Source organism: Condylura cristata, unplaced genomic scaffold, assembly GCF_000260355.1.
Source record: "Condylura cristata isolate star-nosed mole 26May11 unplaced genomic scaffold, ConCri1.0 scaffold00020, whole genome shotgun sequence".
In the NCBI taxonomy this organism is placed as follows: domain Eukaryota; kingdom Metazoa; phylum Chordata; class Mammalia; order Eulipotyphla; family Talpidae; genus Condylura; species Condylura cristata.
Genome location: NW_004567121.1, coordinates 5,458,979 through 5,472,574, shown reverse-complemented (window position 1 = coordinate 5,472,574; position 13,596 = coordinate 5,458,979). Strand labels below are relative to the sequence as shown.

The 13,596-nt window shown below is 44.4% G+C and overlaps 1 protein-coding gene across 1 annotated transcript in view; it reads left to right on the top strand.

The window, feature by feature from the left end:
- Positions 1-2,105: 2,105 nt before the first annotated feature.
- Positions 2,106-13,596, top strand: part of CREG2 (cellular repressor of E1A-stimulated genes 2) — an 18,610-nt gene continuing 7,119 nt past the window's right edge. The window contains exons 1-2 of the mRNA XM_004686171.2: positions 2,106-2,522; positions 5,018-5,187. Coding sequence (XP_004686228.1) covers positions 2,106-2,522; positions 5,018-5,187 — 587 coding nt within the window. The remainder of the gene's footprint in view (positions 2,523-5,017; positions 5,188-13,596) is intronic.

The following is a 13,596-nucleotide window of genomic DNA, read 5'->3' as shown; positions in this document are numbered from 1 at the left end:
TTTTTGGAAAGGAAAAAGAAAAACCCCACAGACACTGAGCAGCACATTGAGTTCCTTTTCCCAAACTCATCTATCAGATGAGTCACTCTCCCAAAAGGAAGCAGAAGTGAGGAGACAGCCAAAAGTCTGCAATATCCTCCAAATTTTCGATTCAATTTGGAATGGATGTTCCATTCCCTTTCTTGAATACAAAGGTTAGAGGACTTACATCTCTGAGCTTAAAATACTTCCCATCTGATGTCCCCTGCTGTGACCACACAGCCCAGTGAGATAAATGTAAGGCTTCATTTTTCAGGGATGTTTAGGAGGCGATAGAACAAGGTTTGGATTTAATTGAATCCAGAGTCCATGCTTTTAATATTGCTTCTCCATCATTATGGAGCTCATCTTCCCAATGACTGGGAGAAATAAAGAAAGCATTAAAGGGGAAAAATTAGCTTGTCAAGCTACATGTAACGAGGTCGCCAAGGCACAAGTGAGTGGAAAAGAAAAGTAGGAAAAGATCTGGAAGAGGAGAGAAGGGCCAACATGTGGAAAGCTGCAGGAAGCCTCATGAGATAAAGTCCGGAAAGAGGTCACGCCTCAAAGGGTGTCTGGGGGGGCCAGCTTGGAAAGCATTGAGGATATTAAGAAGACTTTCTTTAGAAAAAAGCTCTGAATGGCAGGGAAAAGGACAGAGTTAGGTAGGGTATACAGTGGACCTTCTCCTTACCACAGAATGTAACATTTTCCAAAATCTCTGTAGTCTAGTGCTAGGTCAGTTTCTTTAGATCCACAACAAATCTGAAGAGGACTAGATACCAGGCAGAAAATCTACAGACGAAAAAAATATCTCCTACTAAGGCAGATTGTGGATCCCGTAAGCATAAATTAGAAACTACATAATTTTCAAGAATTATTTTTAAAGAATTATTTATTTATTTATGCATAGAAGAACTGGAACAGGCCAGAAATGCAAGGGGTGAAAGGATCCATCAAAGACAGAGTGGGGAGCAGAACAAACAGATCCTCTGCTGAGGGGATCAGCTGGGGAGACAGGAGAGGTCTGTGTGCCATGTGGGTCACCTCCCTGGCCGGGGATGGAACTCAGACCTCAGCAGTGATAGCCAAAGAACAGACACTTAACCCCTACTCCACCAGGGAGTCTCCAAAATCAGAATTTTTGTTTTGCTCAAACTTAATTATTTTGCAATCTATAAAAGCTTTATTAATGGAAACAACCCAAATGTCTATCAATTTAAAAAATGCTTTAAAATCCTGGTACATGCATGGAATGTCCTGCACATTCTGCCTGCCACCTTCTCTCTGGGTGCAGGCGGCTACTTATTTTCGTCTATATGTGAACAACCCCATTCCGCTTTGCCCTCCCTCTCTCCTGTCATAGTAAAGTGTAAAATGGCCAATGTCTTTACAGGCAAAAGAATGGGCTATGTGCTAATTTCACCCTCACCGTTTAGTCGGTTTCTCCTATATAACATGCTAACAAGCTCTATCTTTATGTCTAACAAAATATAATTATTTGCTTCTTGCCAAGCACTGTTCCAAGTCTCTCCAAAAATGTACTGATTTAACCCTCCCCTGCCTCACCGCTTTAAGTTCTACTGCATACTTCACTTTCTAATGAAGGATTAGGGCACAGAATAGTTAAATGCCTTGGCAGGATACGCGAAATGTCTAAATGGAGTAATGAACTGTTAGCTGGTAAGTGGAGGAGTGTTCTGAGCCAGGATTTGACCGCCCACCGTCTGGCTGCAGAACCTGAGCCACCCAGCAGGAAAAGATCCCATCCAGGGACACAGGACGAGGAGGACCCTGTTCACCACGGGTGCAGCACGCGTAGCGGTCGAGTGGAATCTGCTCCTTCTTCAGGAGCCTTGACTTCTCAGCGTGGCCTGAGGCTGAAAGGACCCCCACCCCCATCCCTACCTCCACCTCCACCTCCCCATCCCTACCCCACCCCCAGCGCTTGGGAACCCCATCCAGGAGTCCTGCGGTTGTGGGAACGGGGCCAGCTCCCCGCGTCCGCCGCAGGGGGGCGCTGCCGCCCTCTCTGGCCGCTGGCGAGCTGCTGGCGGTCCCGCCAGGCAGGGCGCGCCGCCTGCAAGATGTCGGTGCGCGGAGGCCAACTGCAGGTGCGGCCCGGGACCCACCTCTTCTGGCTGCTTTGCTGCAGCGCCCTGCTGACCCCGGCCGCGGGCTATGTGATCGTGAGCTCGGTGTCCTGGGCCGTCACCAACGAGGTGGAAGAGGAACTGGACAGCACCTCCACCGAGGAAGCGCTGCCAGCGATGCTGGAGGACTCCGGTAGCATCTGGCAGCAGAGCTTCCCGGCCTCGGCTCACAAGGAAGACTCGCACCTGCCGCCCCCCGCGGGTTCCGCCCGCGCCAGGCCGCCCCCTGCGCCTCCCGGGATGTTCTCCTACCCGCGCGAGAGCGGCCCCAGGTTGCGCCCTGGCACCGCCCGCTTCCTGGCCCACGCCAGCGCCTGGGGCTGTCTGGCCACCGTGTCCACCCACGAGAAGGTAAGACACCCAGCCAAGAGGACGCTGCAGGTGCGTGCCTCGCATGGCCTGGCTCTTGGGCGGCTGCGTGCCCAAGACACAGGGAGACTGGTGACTACTCACATCCTTCCATGCAGATCTGACAGGTCTATTGGGCGTGATTGGGTAGTGGTCACATAGTTAAACGATGGAGCAAGATTGTGTTCCTGTGATGCGGCTAAGTGATGGTGGTGGAAGAGGGGTGACAAACGACCAGGCTTCCAGATGGCTTGGGGACTGAAGTCCTGAGTAGTCAATAACTAGCGCTTGAGCAAACACACACACACACACCGTTGCCACCTCACACACATACACATACACCTCTGGCTTCACACAGTCCTCAGCCCTCTCCTGTAGACCCGAACTTCCCCTTCATTTACAGACAGACACTCAAAGAAGCCCTAGCTGGGCGACAGACATCACCAGGGTTTTCGTGGAAGTTTATATTTTAAAAACTAGAACTCAGGCTTTGGGGGGAAAGGTTTACTGTGCAAAGTCTAAAAGAGCTTAGTGTATAGTGTACAAATGCAGAATGAACTGGTAGTTGCAGTTTTTGTGTCAGTTCAGATGTCTTATCTGTTAGACATTCCAGTGAGACAAAATAACATGGGATAAATGATGAAGATGTGAAGCCCATAAATATACAGGCTCCAGAAAGCTTTTAGGGGTGGTAAGAGAGATGTAAGTTTTTGTTACAGGAAATAATTCGAACTCTTATTTCTCGTGAAACAAAAAAATCTTAATATTTTATAGACCTTGTTGGTCATTGGCCAGAGGACAGGTGCTTGCCCCAGCTGTGGGATTCACCAGCTCACAGATTGTGACTAAATCTCTGGGTTTTTCACTTTGCTTTCCTCATGGATGAAATTGTTTGACTAGGTAGTTTTCATGGTCTTTTGGCTTTAAAAAATATCGAAATGTCATGTACAAAATGATGTAAAAGTAAACTGTTATAAAACATATATCAAAACATCTTATTCTAATTATGGCATTAATAACTACCTCTTTAGCTCTAGATCCAAAGCCTATTGGGTAATGACAGCATCCAGAAGACTTCTACAATTATTTCTTATGCTCCTAAAACACACATTAAGGACATATGAAATTTAAATGTGAAGCTAAACTTATTTTAAAACACATCATTTGAAACAAAGACTAAATGCCAAAGATATTCAGATATTTTGACTTTAAACATTTTCTCTTGTTAGGAGTTCCTATTTACAATATTGACATTTAATCCAAACAGTAAATTCAGAGAACATTTCTTTGTATTGACCATGCATGCAAAGCATGATGGTGGGCAGTTGAAGACAAACTGAAAAATAGAATCTGTGAATGAACTTATAGTTCCATTTTGGAGGATTCCTTAGCATTGTTTTCTTAAAACATTGTCATGCAACACTTCTAAGACAAAGACAATCCCTGAGCTCTGAGTTGTGGAGAACTCTGTAAACTATACAGCTCAGGAAGATCAAAATGCTGGATCCAGCAACCACTTGGGAAAACCCAATGAACAGATGCATCTGTGTCTGAGAATTTCACTCACTCTGCTGCGTGATCATAAATAAAAATCACTGTAGCATGTTGCTGTGACTTCCTTTACACTAAAAAACCCATTTCCTGTAAGTTGCTGAATTATTTAATGAAACGTTATTGACTATAGTAAAAAGGAGGGGCCAACAAAAGGAATGTAGTATGAACCTAAATGAAACAGTAATAGAAAGTTTCCATAGTCCAAAGACCAAATAAGATATTAAATAAAGTTAAGGCTTAAATTTCATCCCCAAAGTTGCCAAGTATTTGAGAGAGGTAGGAACTCCCAGGAGGAGCCTGTGAGTTTTAGAAGATCTTCCCCCCTCCATAAATTTCATTTCTTGTCTTCAAAATAACTTCAAATTTTATATATTTATTTATCTTTTTAAAGATTTATTTATTCATACAGAACTGGGGTACAGGCCAGAGATGCGTAGGGTGAGAGGATTCACTAGAGACAGAGTGGGGAGCAGAACAGGGCAATCCATGAAGTACACTGCTGAGGGGAGCAGCGGGCCGGTCAGGAGAGGTCTGCCGCGCCATGTGGTCACCTCCGGGGCAGGCGGGGATCGAACTCATGCGGAAGTGGCTTCAGCTTCTTAGTGCTGTGCTTTAACCCGCTGCGCCACTAGGGAGGGCCATCTTCAAATTTTATATGAGTGTGTTTGCTATGATCATGTAGCTTCAAGCATATTCCCCTAGCCAGCCCTTTCAAAGAGAATGCTACAGCTGAATCCCTCAGTAGAAATTCTGGAGTCATCACTGGGTGAATAGGCAAGTTGGAAACCACTTTGACTTAGCTAATGATCTGTCAAAATCATGATGATACCATGTTCCCGTCACAACCCTGCTGCTGTGTTCTTTGTCCAGAAATACAAGATAAACTCCCCACTAAGGTCAGCCCACAATGCTGCATGGATAAAGTATTTCTTGGTGTGTGTTAGATCCCTGGACTGCCATTTGGAAATTGCCTGCCCATCAGCGATGGCCCCATAAGCAACAGCACCGGGATTCCTTTCTTCTATGTGACACCCAAGGACCCTGTAGTCGCCGATCTGATGAAGAACCCCATGGCCTCACTGCTGCTACCTGAATCGGAAGGAGAATTTTGCAGGTAGACAAAGGTTCATTCTCTCTGCACAAAACAGAGGGGCTATAGGGTGGGTCTTTCTGGGTCACAGTGAGGTGCAGCATGAAAGCTACACGAACTTCTAAGTGGGAAGATTATGCACTTGGACTCATAAAACGAAGTCATCTCACACTTCACCTCACTATGTTATTTGAGGCAAGTTATTTAAACTTTGGAAGCCTCAATTTCCTCATCTGTAAAGTGGAAATAATAATAATGTCAATTCATAGGGTTCTTGAGAGGGTTGGAAATACTTGCAAAGTGTCGTATACAATACCTCATGGGTAAATGACAGCACTTGCTATTATGAAAAAGGCTGGGGATGGGTGTGATTAGTAAAGAAAAAGCAATAGTTTCCCTGTTAGGCATATGCAGCCTAGAATCTTAGTTTTCTTTTCATGATTTTTTTTAAAGATTTATTTATTTATGCATACAGAAATGGAGTACAGGCCAGAGGTTCAAGGGCAGTGAGAAGCTTCACTAGACAGACTAGGGAGCAGAACAGGCAGATCAATGAAGTACACTGCTGAAGGGAGCAGCAGGCAGGTCAGAAGAGGTCTGTTGCACCATGTGGGTCACCTCCCTGGCTGGGGATCAAACTCACACTGAAGCCACTACGGCTGGCTTGCAGTGGTGCGTCCTTACCCACTGTGCCACCAGGGAGGGCCCAGAATATTATTTTTTAAATGAATTTATATCCCCTCTCCAAGAGGCATGCAATAAAGACCTAGAATTCTTTAATCACTTTTTTCTAAAACTTTTTAAGAGAAAAAGACATTTAGCATATATGGAACATCAACACAGATATCTTTGAATTCAAGATCTAGAACTGAACTTGAACTCAAATACTGTTGGGGAGATGTCTGCCATGAGCTGGTGTGGGGGAGCACGTGAGTTACCTCTGACAGGTCACAAATGGTCCAGGTTACCTCGAGTGAACCCCTTCACCCCTTCCTTCCCCCCCCCCCCGCCTCACCTATCAAATGCATGATGTTTTAGGAACTTGTTCCTAACGTTCATCCCAGCTCTGAAATTCTATTATTCTTTATGGAAAGCATGAAAAACATATTAGACAAACAAATTATTGTGGGCTATAGGGGTAATCGGTGCAACTGTGACACTAAAAAATGCAGCCTAGATAAGCTGCTGCCATCTGATTGTTCCCCTTGGGACGCTGATGCTGAGACTGTCATAGGGCTGCAGACATTTCAGTTGACCTGACTCCTTACTGGGTTATGGCAGGAAGCCAGAAAAAAGGAATGTTTTCTTTTTCACACTCTTCTCCCTGTTACTGGCTAATAGAGAGTGAGAGCCTTGTCACTAGAAGTATATTTTCTAAGTATATTTTCTAAGCCTATATTTCCCTCCTATTTTGAGGGATCCTAAAAGCCACCATATGCTGTTGATCCCAGCGCCCAGAGAAGGCCTGCTTCCAACATAGGTCACAGACACAGCGCAGTGAGCGCAGGCCTCAGCATGGAGAAGGATTCCTCTGCTGGCTGGCCCCATGCAGACACTAGTTCAACTTGGGAGCATAAGAAATCGAGAGTTCAGAGGTCCTCACTGGATCTCACAGAGGACGCAGATCCTGAGAGCCGGCTGCTGCTGCACGGATGGCTGTCGCATCTGGCCGTCTTTGTGCTAAGCCACACAAAGTGTAGACCTCCGTGCACACAGGGGCAACGGAAGGAGTCAGCTCAAGCCCAGAGGTGGCATCTCATGGCCCAGCCACCCCAGAGTCCAGGGCATCAATTTCTCAGCACACTTGTGACTCTGGCTTGGGTAAGAAGCCACATTTGCTGATACCCCAAAGTTTAGATCCTCGTGTGAAACTATTCTTCAGAACTGTTACCCCTTTACCCTGTTTATGTTTCTGGGGTCATGAAATATAAGAACTTAAGTAGCTGGAAAACTGCAGTTTGCCTTAGTACCTTGTATTAGGCTTCAAAGCAAGGTTCCCAGGCAGCAGAGCTGATTATGACCCCAAGTCTACTACTTAGGCCCAGATGTGATGCAGCATTGTGAGTTTAATGTTTCTTTTAGATTTTTCCCAGAATCCTGAAATGTTGAGCACAAAGGTTCAATAAATAAAAGTTATGCTGTGAGGGTCCTCCCTGGTGGCACAATGGATAGGACACAGCACTGAAACCTGGCTGCAGTCAACTCAGTGCCAGTTCAATCCCTGGCCCTGGAGGTGTGGCAGACCTCTCCTGACCCACCCACTTCTCCCCTCAGCAGTGTACTTTGTCAATCTACTTGTTCTGCTCCCAGGTCTGTCTCTGGTGAAGTCTCTCATTGTCCCTGTATTTTTGTCCTGCATCCCAGTTCTATATGCATAAATAAATAAATCTTAAAAAAAAAAAAAAAAAAAAAAAGCTGTGCTGTGAGAAATAAACGACAGCAAACACCAAAGTCCAGATGGAACAAGCCACATCTGAGCTCCTCAGGCCACCAGGGTATAAACAAGACTCTGGTGGAAATATCCATAACTGAGAATTTACCCAACGGGGTCCTGTGTGAAGCTCAAGGTATGGTCTGGCAGGACACGAACAGCTGCCTGACCAGGACTTGGAGAGCTGGCCAGAGAGATCAGGGTTATTGTCAATCACTGCCAAGCTTTTTCCACAGAGCAGGGGATTCTGATGAGGAGGAGGAGAAGAAAGAGGAAGCATCAAAGTCATTTGATACTTTCATCTTCAGAAAGCAGGTCATACACAGAAAAATGAACAGTTCCTCATTCTGTAGAGCAGGTGGAAAGGGAAAGCTTGTGTTATCCTTCTCACCATTCCATTTAGTGCGTTCTGTGTGCTCAGATACCTGTGGGGTCGTACAGTGGAAAGGGGTGGATTTTCCCTGTTTCACCCTAAGAGGGTAGACAAAGCCAGAGCTTTGAATCCAGGACTCCGTGTGCCACTGGGTCTCAGAAAGCAAACCATAAACCGAGGTCAGAGAGAGAAAGGAACATGGCTGCTGATGCCCCTAGATAGGAAAAGGGGGTGCATGCTCAACCATTTACTCTGTGGCCCACGAGGCATCTCAGAGAGGCACATTTCAGTTGTAAGCCTGCCTCTGCCTTCATCAGGAGACAGAGATACTGATATGAGTAGCTATAAATACAGATATCTATTCGAGAAGGCATTCCACAGTCACTCCCAACTGGTCTCCCCAGTTCATTCTTTATCACATAGCACTTTATCACATAGAACTAATCTTTCCAAATCCAAACCAGATTCTGACACTGCCCTGCTTAAAACGGTACATTTGCAGAAGTGACAAGGTCCTGAATATGGCCTAGGAGACCCTGCACAGCTGGGCACCAGCTGCCCTCTCAAATTTCAGGTTTCAGGTGTCCATGTATTGACTTGACACATTTACCAAGGTATCAACCATAGTACTGGTTGATACCTCTATCATATCACAGAATTATCATTTCTGTTCTGTGGTGAGAGAACTGAAGATCTAGTCTCATGACATTTGCCATTGGTAACACAGTATTGTTGGGGAAATGACTATAATGTCTACTAGATTTCATGATCTAACTGTGAGTTAACACTGTTTCTACCATTCTATTCTGTTTCTACAAGTTCAGTAGCTTTCATATAAAAAGCGATACCATGGTCTTTGTCTCTTTCTGTATGACTTATCTTCATTAGCATCATAACTTCATGGTCTATTTATGTGTCACAAATCAAAGGATAACCCTTTCATGTGTGAGTAATATTCCATTGTATATATAAGAAATGCTTTTTCACTCAGCAAGTACCACATGTATGTTGATACATATATTATCTCCCAAGAGATTCTTACTTGTATATTAAAGATATGATTACATTAAAACTGATATGGGTAAAGGCCATTGAGTATCCTAAAATTTCAGAGATGACATGTTGAAGAACTATACAGCCATTCTAATGTCCTTAACTATCGCTGGGAAAGGCCAACAGCGTGAATATAATGAAAGGACCAGATATTTCTTCATATGTTACATGTTTACAGTTACCTTAAGGAGTTTTTCATCTAGCCTTGACTACTCCATCCCACCTAGTATGGATTTTCTCAAAAACGTTATCACCACTATCCTCTGGCCACTGGCCTTTCTCTCAAATGTCACAATAAACTCGCTACATTTCATGGGAGATAGTTGTCCTGATGCCCATCACAAGGCATATTAACCTGGGTGCTAATACCCTGCCCTCCTTTTTGGAACAGATTATTTGGAAAATTAATAGACTGGGTGATAAGTAGAAAATTACTTTCCATACTGAAAAAGGACTAGGTTGGTGGAGACACAGTAGCCAAGAAGAATTTCTGGAGTAGATTAAAGGAGCTTGCTCATTCTGTATCTTGCTGTCGTTGTTACTGTGCCAGGGTGAAGGGATGCCACTGAGGACCTTCTGGCATCATTTCTTAGTAGAAGTCCCATCTTCCAGGGAGCAGTAGACAGAATAGGTAAGAATAACGCACCCGGGACTGTTGCAGGAATGTTATAAAGGTCAGACTTCCACACTGCTGGAGCAGTGGCATTAACTTTCCACTGCTTAGGACAGAATGCGAAGGACATATCACAGTGACCTGGGCTGTCCAGTTCCTCCTGCAGCACAGAGATCAGAATTGCCAAACAAAGCGTTGATTGTTTGAAAGAGCCTGGGGGTGAGTTTGGCTCTGCCTTTGAATGATGAGGATATTGGATGGAGCTTCCATGCATTTCCCTCTCCTGTCCCCCAGGCTGTTGAGAAATATGCCTCAGGATGGCTCATGTTGTTTGTAAAATGAAGTCCAGACTACAGTCTGACAAACATAGAAAGTAGGGCTGGCTTTTCCACCTCATCAGACATCACATCCATCCAAACTGGAACCTACAAACATGTCTAGCCTACAATTATTAGCATATATAAAGTTTATTTCATTCAGTTATTCGGTTTGTTACTCGGGTTGCTATAATTTCATTTACTTAATTAGGTGAATTAGGGATGTGAATCTGTTTCCTAACTCAGTTAAGGTGACAAACTGAGAATGAAATTTACCAACACCAGCAACCCCCTCCTCTCTTCATTTCCTTCTTTCACTTCACATAAGCTTCTGAAACTAAGGGGATTTGTGCTCAGACCTGAGAACCAATTGTATATTCATTAAATATTGATTGAGAAAAAAAGCCCACCTGAGAAACTCCTCTACCATCTTTCCCAAGGGAGCATGATGGTTTAAAGGTTTTAGGCTTTGCATCTTCTCAGTGAATCAAGACAAAGCATCCCCCACCCTATCAGAAATTCCTCTTCCATTCTTGAAATGAAAACATTTCACTTGATAGTTTTATTTAAGATTTATTTATTTGTGCATACAAACACTGGGATGCAAGCCAGACAAGTAGGGGGTGAGAGGACTCACCAGAGGTAGAGTGGGGAGCAGAAGAGGCAGGTGTACTGAAGTACACTGCTTCAAGGGAAGCAGTGGGTGGGACAGGAGAGGTCTGCTGGCCACGCCAGTCACCTCCCTGGCTGGAGATGGAACTGTGGTGCAATGGCTGCTATAGCTTTCCTGCACTGCACTTTAACCCCTTGCTTCAGTAGGGAGGGCCCCTCACATGATAGTTTTGATACGTGCTGGGTTTCTACATAACCCAAGTTGATTATCCAGAGGCCCTGACTGCTTGTTCCCTCCTAGTCCGGGCATCACCAGATCCAGCCCTTTTGCTCTCCCAGGCTGACGGCATCCCTACACAGTAGACAGTCGCTTGAGTCCTAGCCCTACTGTGGACCAGGACTGGAGTGGTTTAGCATCAAGGGAGATACTAAGATTCTGGTGTGTAAAGAAATACAGTATCTGAAAAGGAGGTGCCAGACCATGAGTGGGTTGAAGCCCAAAGAGTGTATAGAGCACAGAATCACACTGGAAAGATCCTACTCACGCTGGGGAGTCTGGGACATGTGCGTGAACAGATGTCACTGCTGCCTATCCTGTAAGCAGGCCCAAGAGGAAAAACCCCTTTGCTCAAACAGGGTAACTAACTAAGGGATGGATGTGGGTAGAACCGTTGGTCTGCCTTTTTGCCATAGAGTACAGAGTAAAAATTTAGCACAGACAGCCAATTTAGTGTATACTGAGTTTAATAATTTCTGTGAAAAAAACAGAAATTCCAGAAGTACCAATGCCCCACAGCCATTCATCTCCCCACCTCCGTCATTTCAATTGTTTTTATAAGAAGAAATACCCTGAATGATGAATGAAGACCTGAGCACAGCCTGATTCCAGACACGCGCTCTGGAATCTGCTCCCCTAGAATAACAGGGAGAAGGTGCTTTATTCACTCATTCTTCGATGAGATCTATCAAGCGAAGACACAGAATAAACATGTGCTGGCAGCAGCTTACTTGCTAATAGCCAAGATGTGTCTCCATCAACAGTTTGTCCACTGAGATGCTGAGACGTGACGTGCATTTCAAAGTAGAGGGCCCATCTCTAGTCAGATAAAGAAGCTGAGTTCAATTTCTCTTGACGAAGTTGTTTTCGTTCCCCTTGAAGGCAACATACAAATCTCCTAAATAAATTGCTCTCTGTCCATATTTATGCTACCTCTGCTCGTTAGCCTGCACATTTCTATAATCCTGAAGCTAACATTAACCAGAGCAGCTTTTAAAAGAGCTGTCTAGGGAAAGTCAGAGGATTCTACAGAGAAAATGTCATGAGAGGCTGTTGGCGTCTCTCTTGTGTTCTTCCACATTTCTATCTGCCCGTTTCTGCTATCCACCTGCAGCATCTTCTGTCTCCTCCATTTTATTTCAAGCTCCATGAAGTTTTGTTTCCATGGTTCTCAGGGGATCCATTTCACATATGTGATTCTGATTCTGGTTCCTCTATTCCCATAAATGCCTTTCCTACACCTTCTGACTCCTTCTTCCCATCCAGTTCACGATGTTTTACTCTCATCACTGAAGTTTTGCGAAGAAACTAGTTTCAGTGGTGATCAAGTAAGTTGGGGATGACTGAGGCAAGTCTTTTCTACTATGTGAAAAGTTACTGCTTGTTCTTATTTTTCCCTAAACATCTCAGGTTTTTTACAAAGTTTAATGTAAATTCTATTCCTATGTGGCTTGCACCCCATTGCTCTTTCAGCTTAACTCAAAAGAAAAATTCACAATTCAGCAGCTGCCTTTTTGCAAACGTCAGAATGTCAGAAACACAGCAGGATAGGACACCACATTCTCACACAAAGCAATCTGCCCAAATCCATGGGCAAGTCCACTATTTCTCGTTATGACTCAACAGAATATGTAATAAAGAAAAACTTCTGGGCAGGTGAAAACAAGTTCTTTAAGCATAGGCAAAACATATGCTTATTTAGCAAATACACCTTTCTCAATATTTTAATGTAATGTAATGAATGAGTTTTAATGAATCATGCCTCAAGGGGTGATATTTTTATATATTTATATTTTTTATGATATATGCCATCTAAAAAAAGATCTTCAGAGTCCATTTGGCTGGCTGTGGCCAGAGACCCAAAGCCCACCCTCAAACTCTGCAATTCACTGGAAGGACTCACAGGACTCAGGTGCTCATGGTTTATAACAGCAAGGGAATATAGTCAGGATCTCCGAGGCAAAAGGTACATGGAGTAAAGTGTGAAAGAAACCAGGCCCGAGATTCCAAGTGTCCCCTCCCAGTGGAATCACGTGGGGAGCACTTCATTCTCCCAGAAATGATATGTGAAAACAAAAGTTGCAAACCATAGTATCTCTCCTGAGCTTGGATACAGAGCTGCATGGCAATTCAGGCACACGGGCACAGCAATGGGACACACAGCAGCCCAAGCTGTCAGCCTCCCACCCCGGGGACACAAGAATGCAGCAGACCAAGTAGCAGCTAGATAGAAACACTCAATGATAACTCAGAGTCACCTTCCAAGAACCAGTAGAAGGCCTCATCCTCCCGCAGGGCCTTCCTCTGAAACATGCAGGGTTTGAACACCCCAGGTCTGTGACTTAACCCTTCACCGCGGGAGATGATGTGTGTGACTTATCTCCTATTAGTATCATGAGAATTAACAAGACAGAGGCCTTAAACTATGAGGACATATATAAGTGCTAAATAATCATACCTGATTTTGAAATGGAAAACTTAGAATTTATAATATTCTCTCAAGTGATAATCAACTTAGGAAAAAAAACAAAGAAATAACTCCTTAAGGAGGTAGATTTGAATTATTTGCACAGTTCACACAGAAATTGTCAGGGTCAGTTTAAGATGGGGGCTATTTTTATCATGGTGCTGCTGGACATTTTATCAGGAAAACGATTGGGGCTGGGTCTTCCCACGTTTCCCAGTAGATGCAGTACAGAAAGAAGATCAGTCACTAACATGGCCAAGTCTCCATTTTAAGTCTTAAAAAAAAAAAAA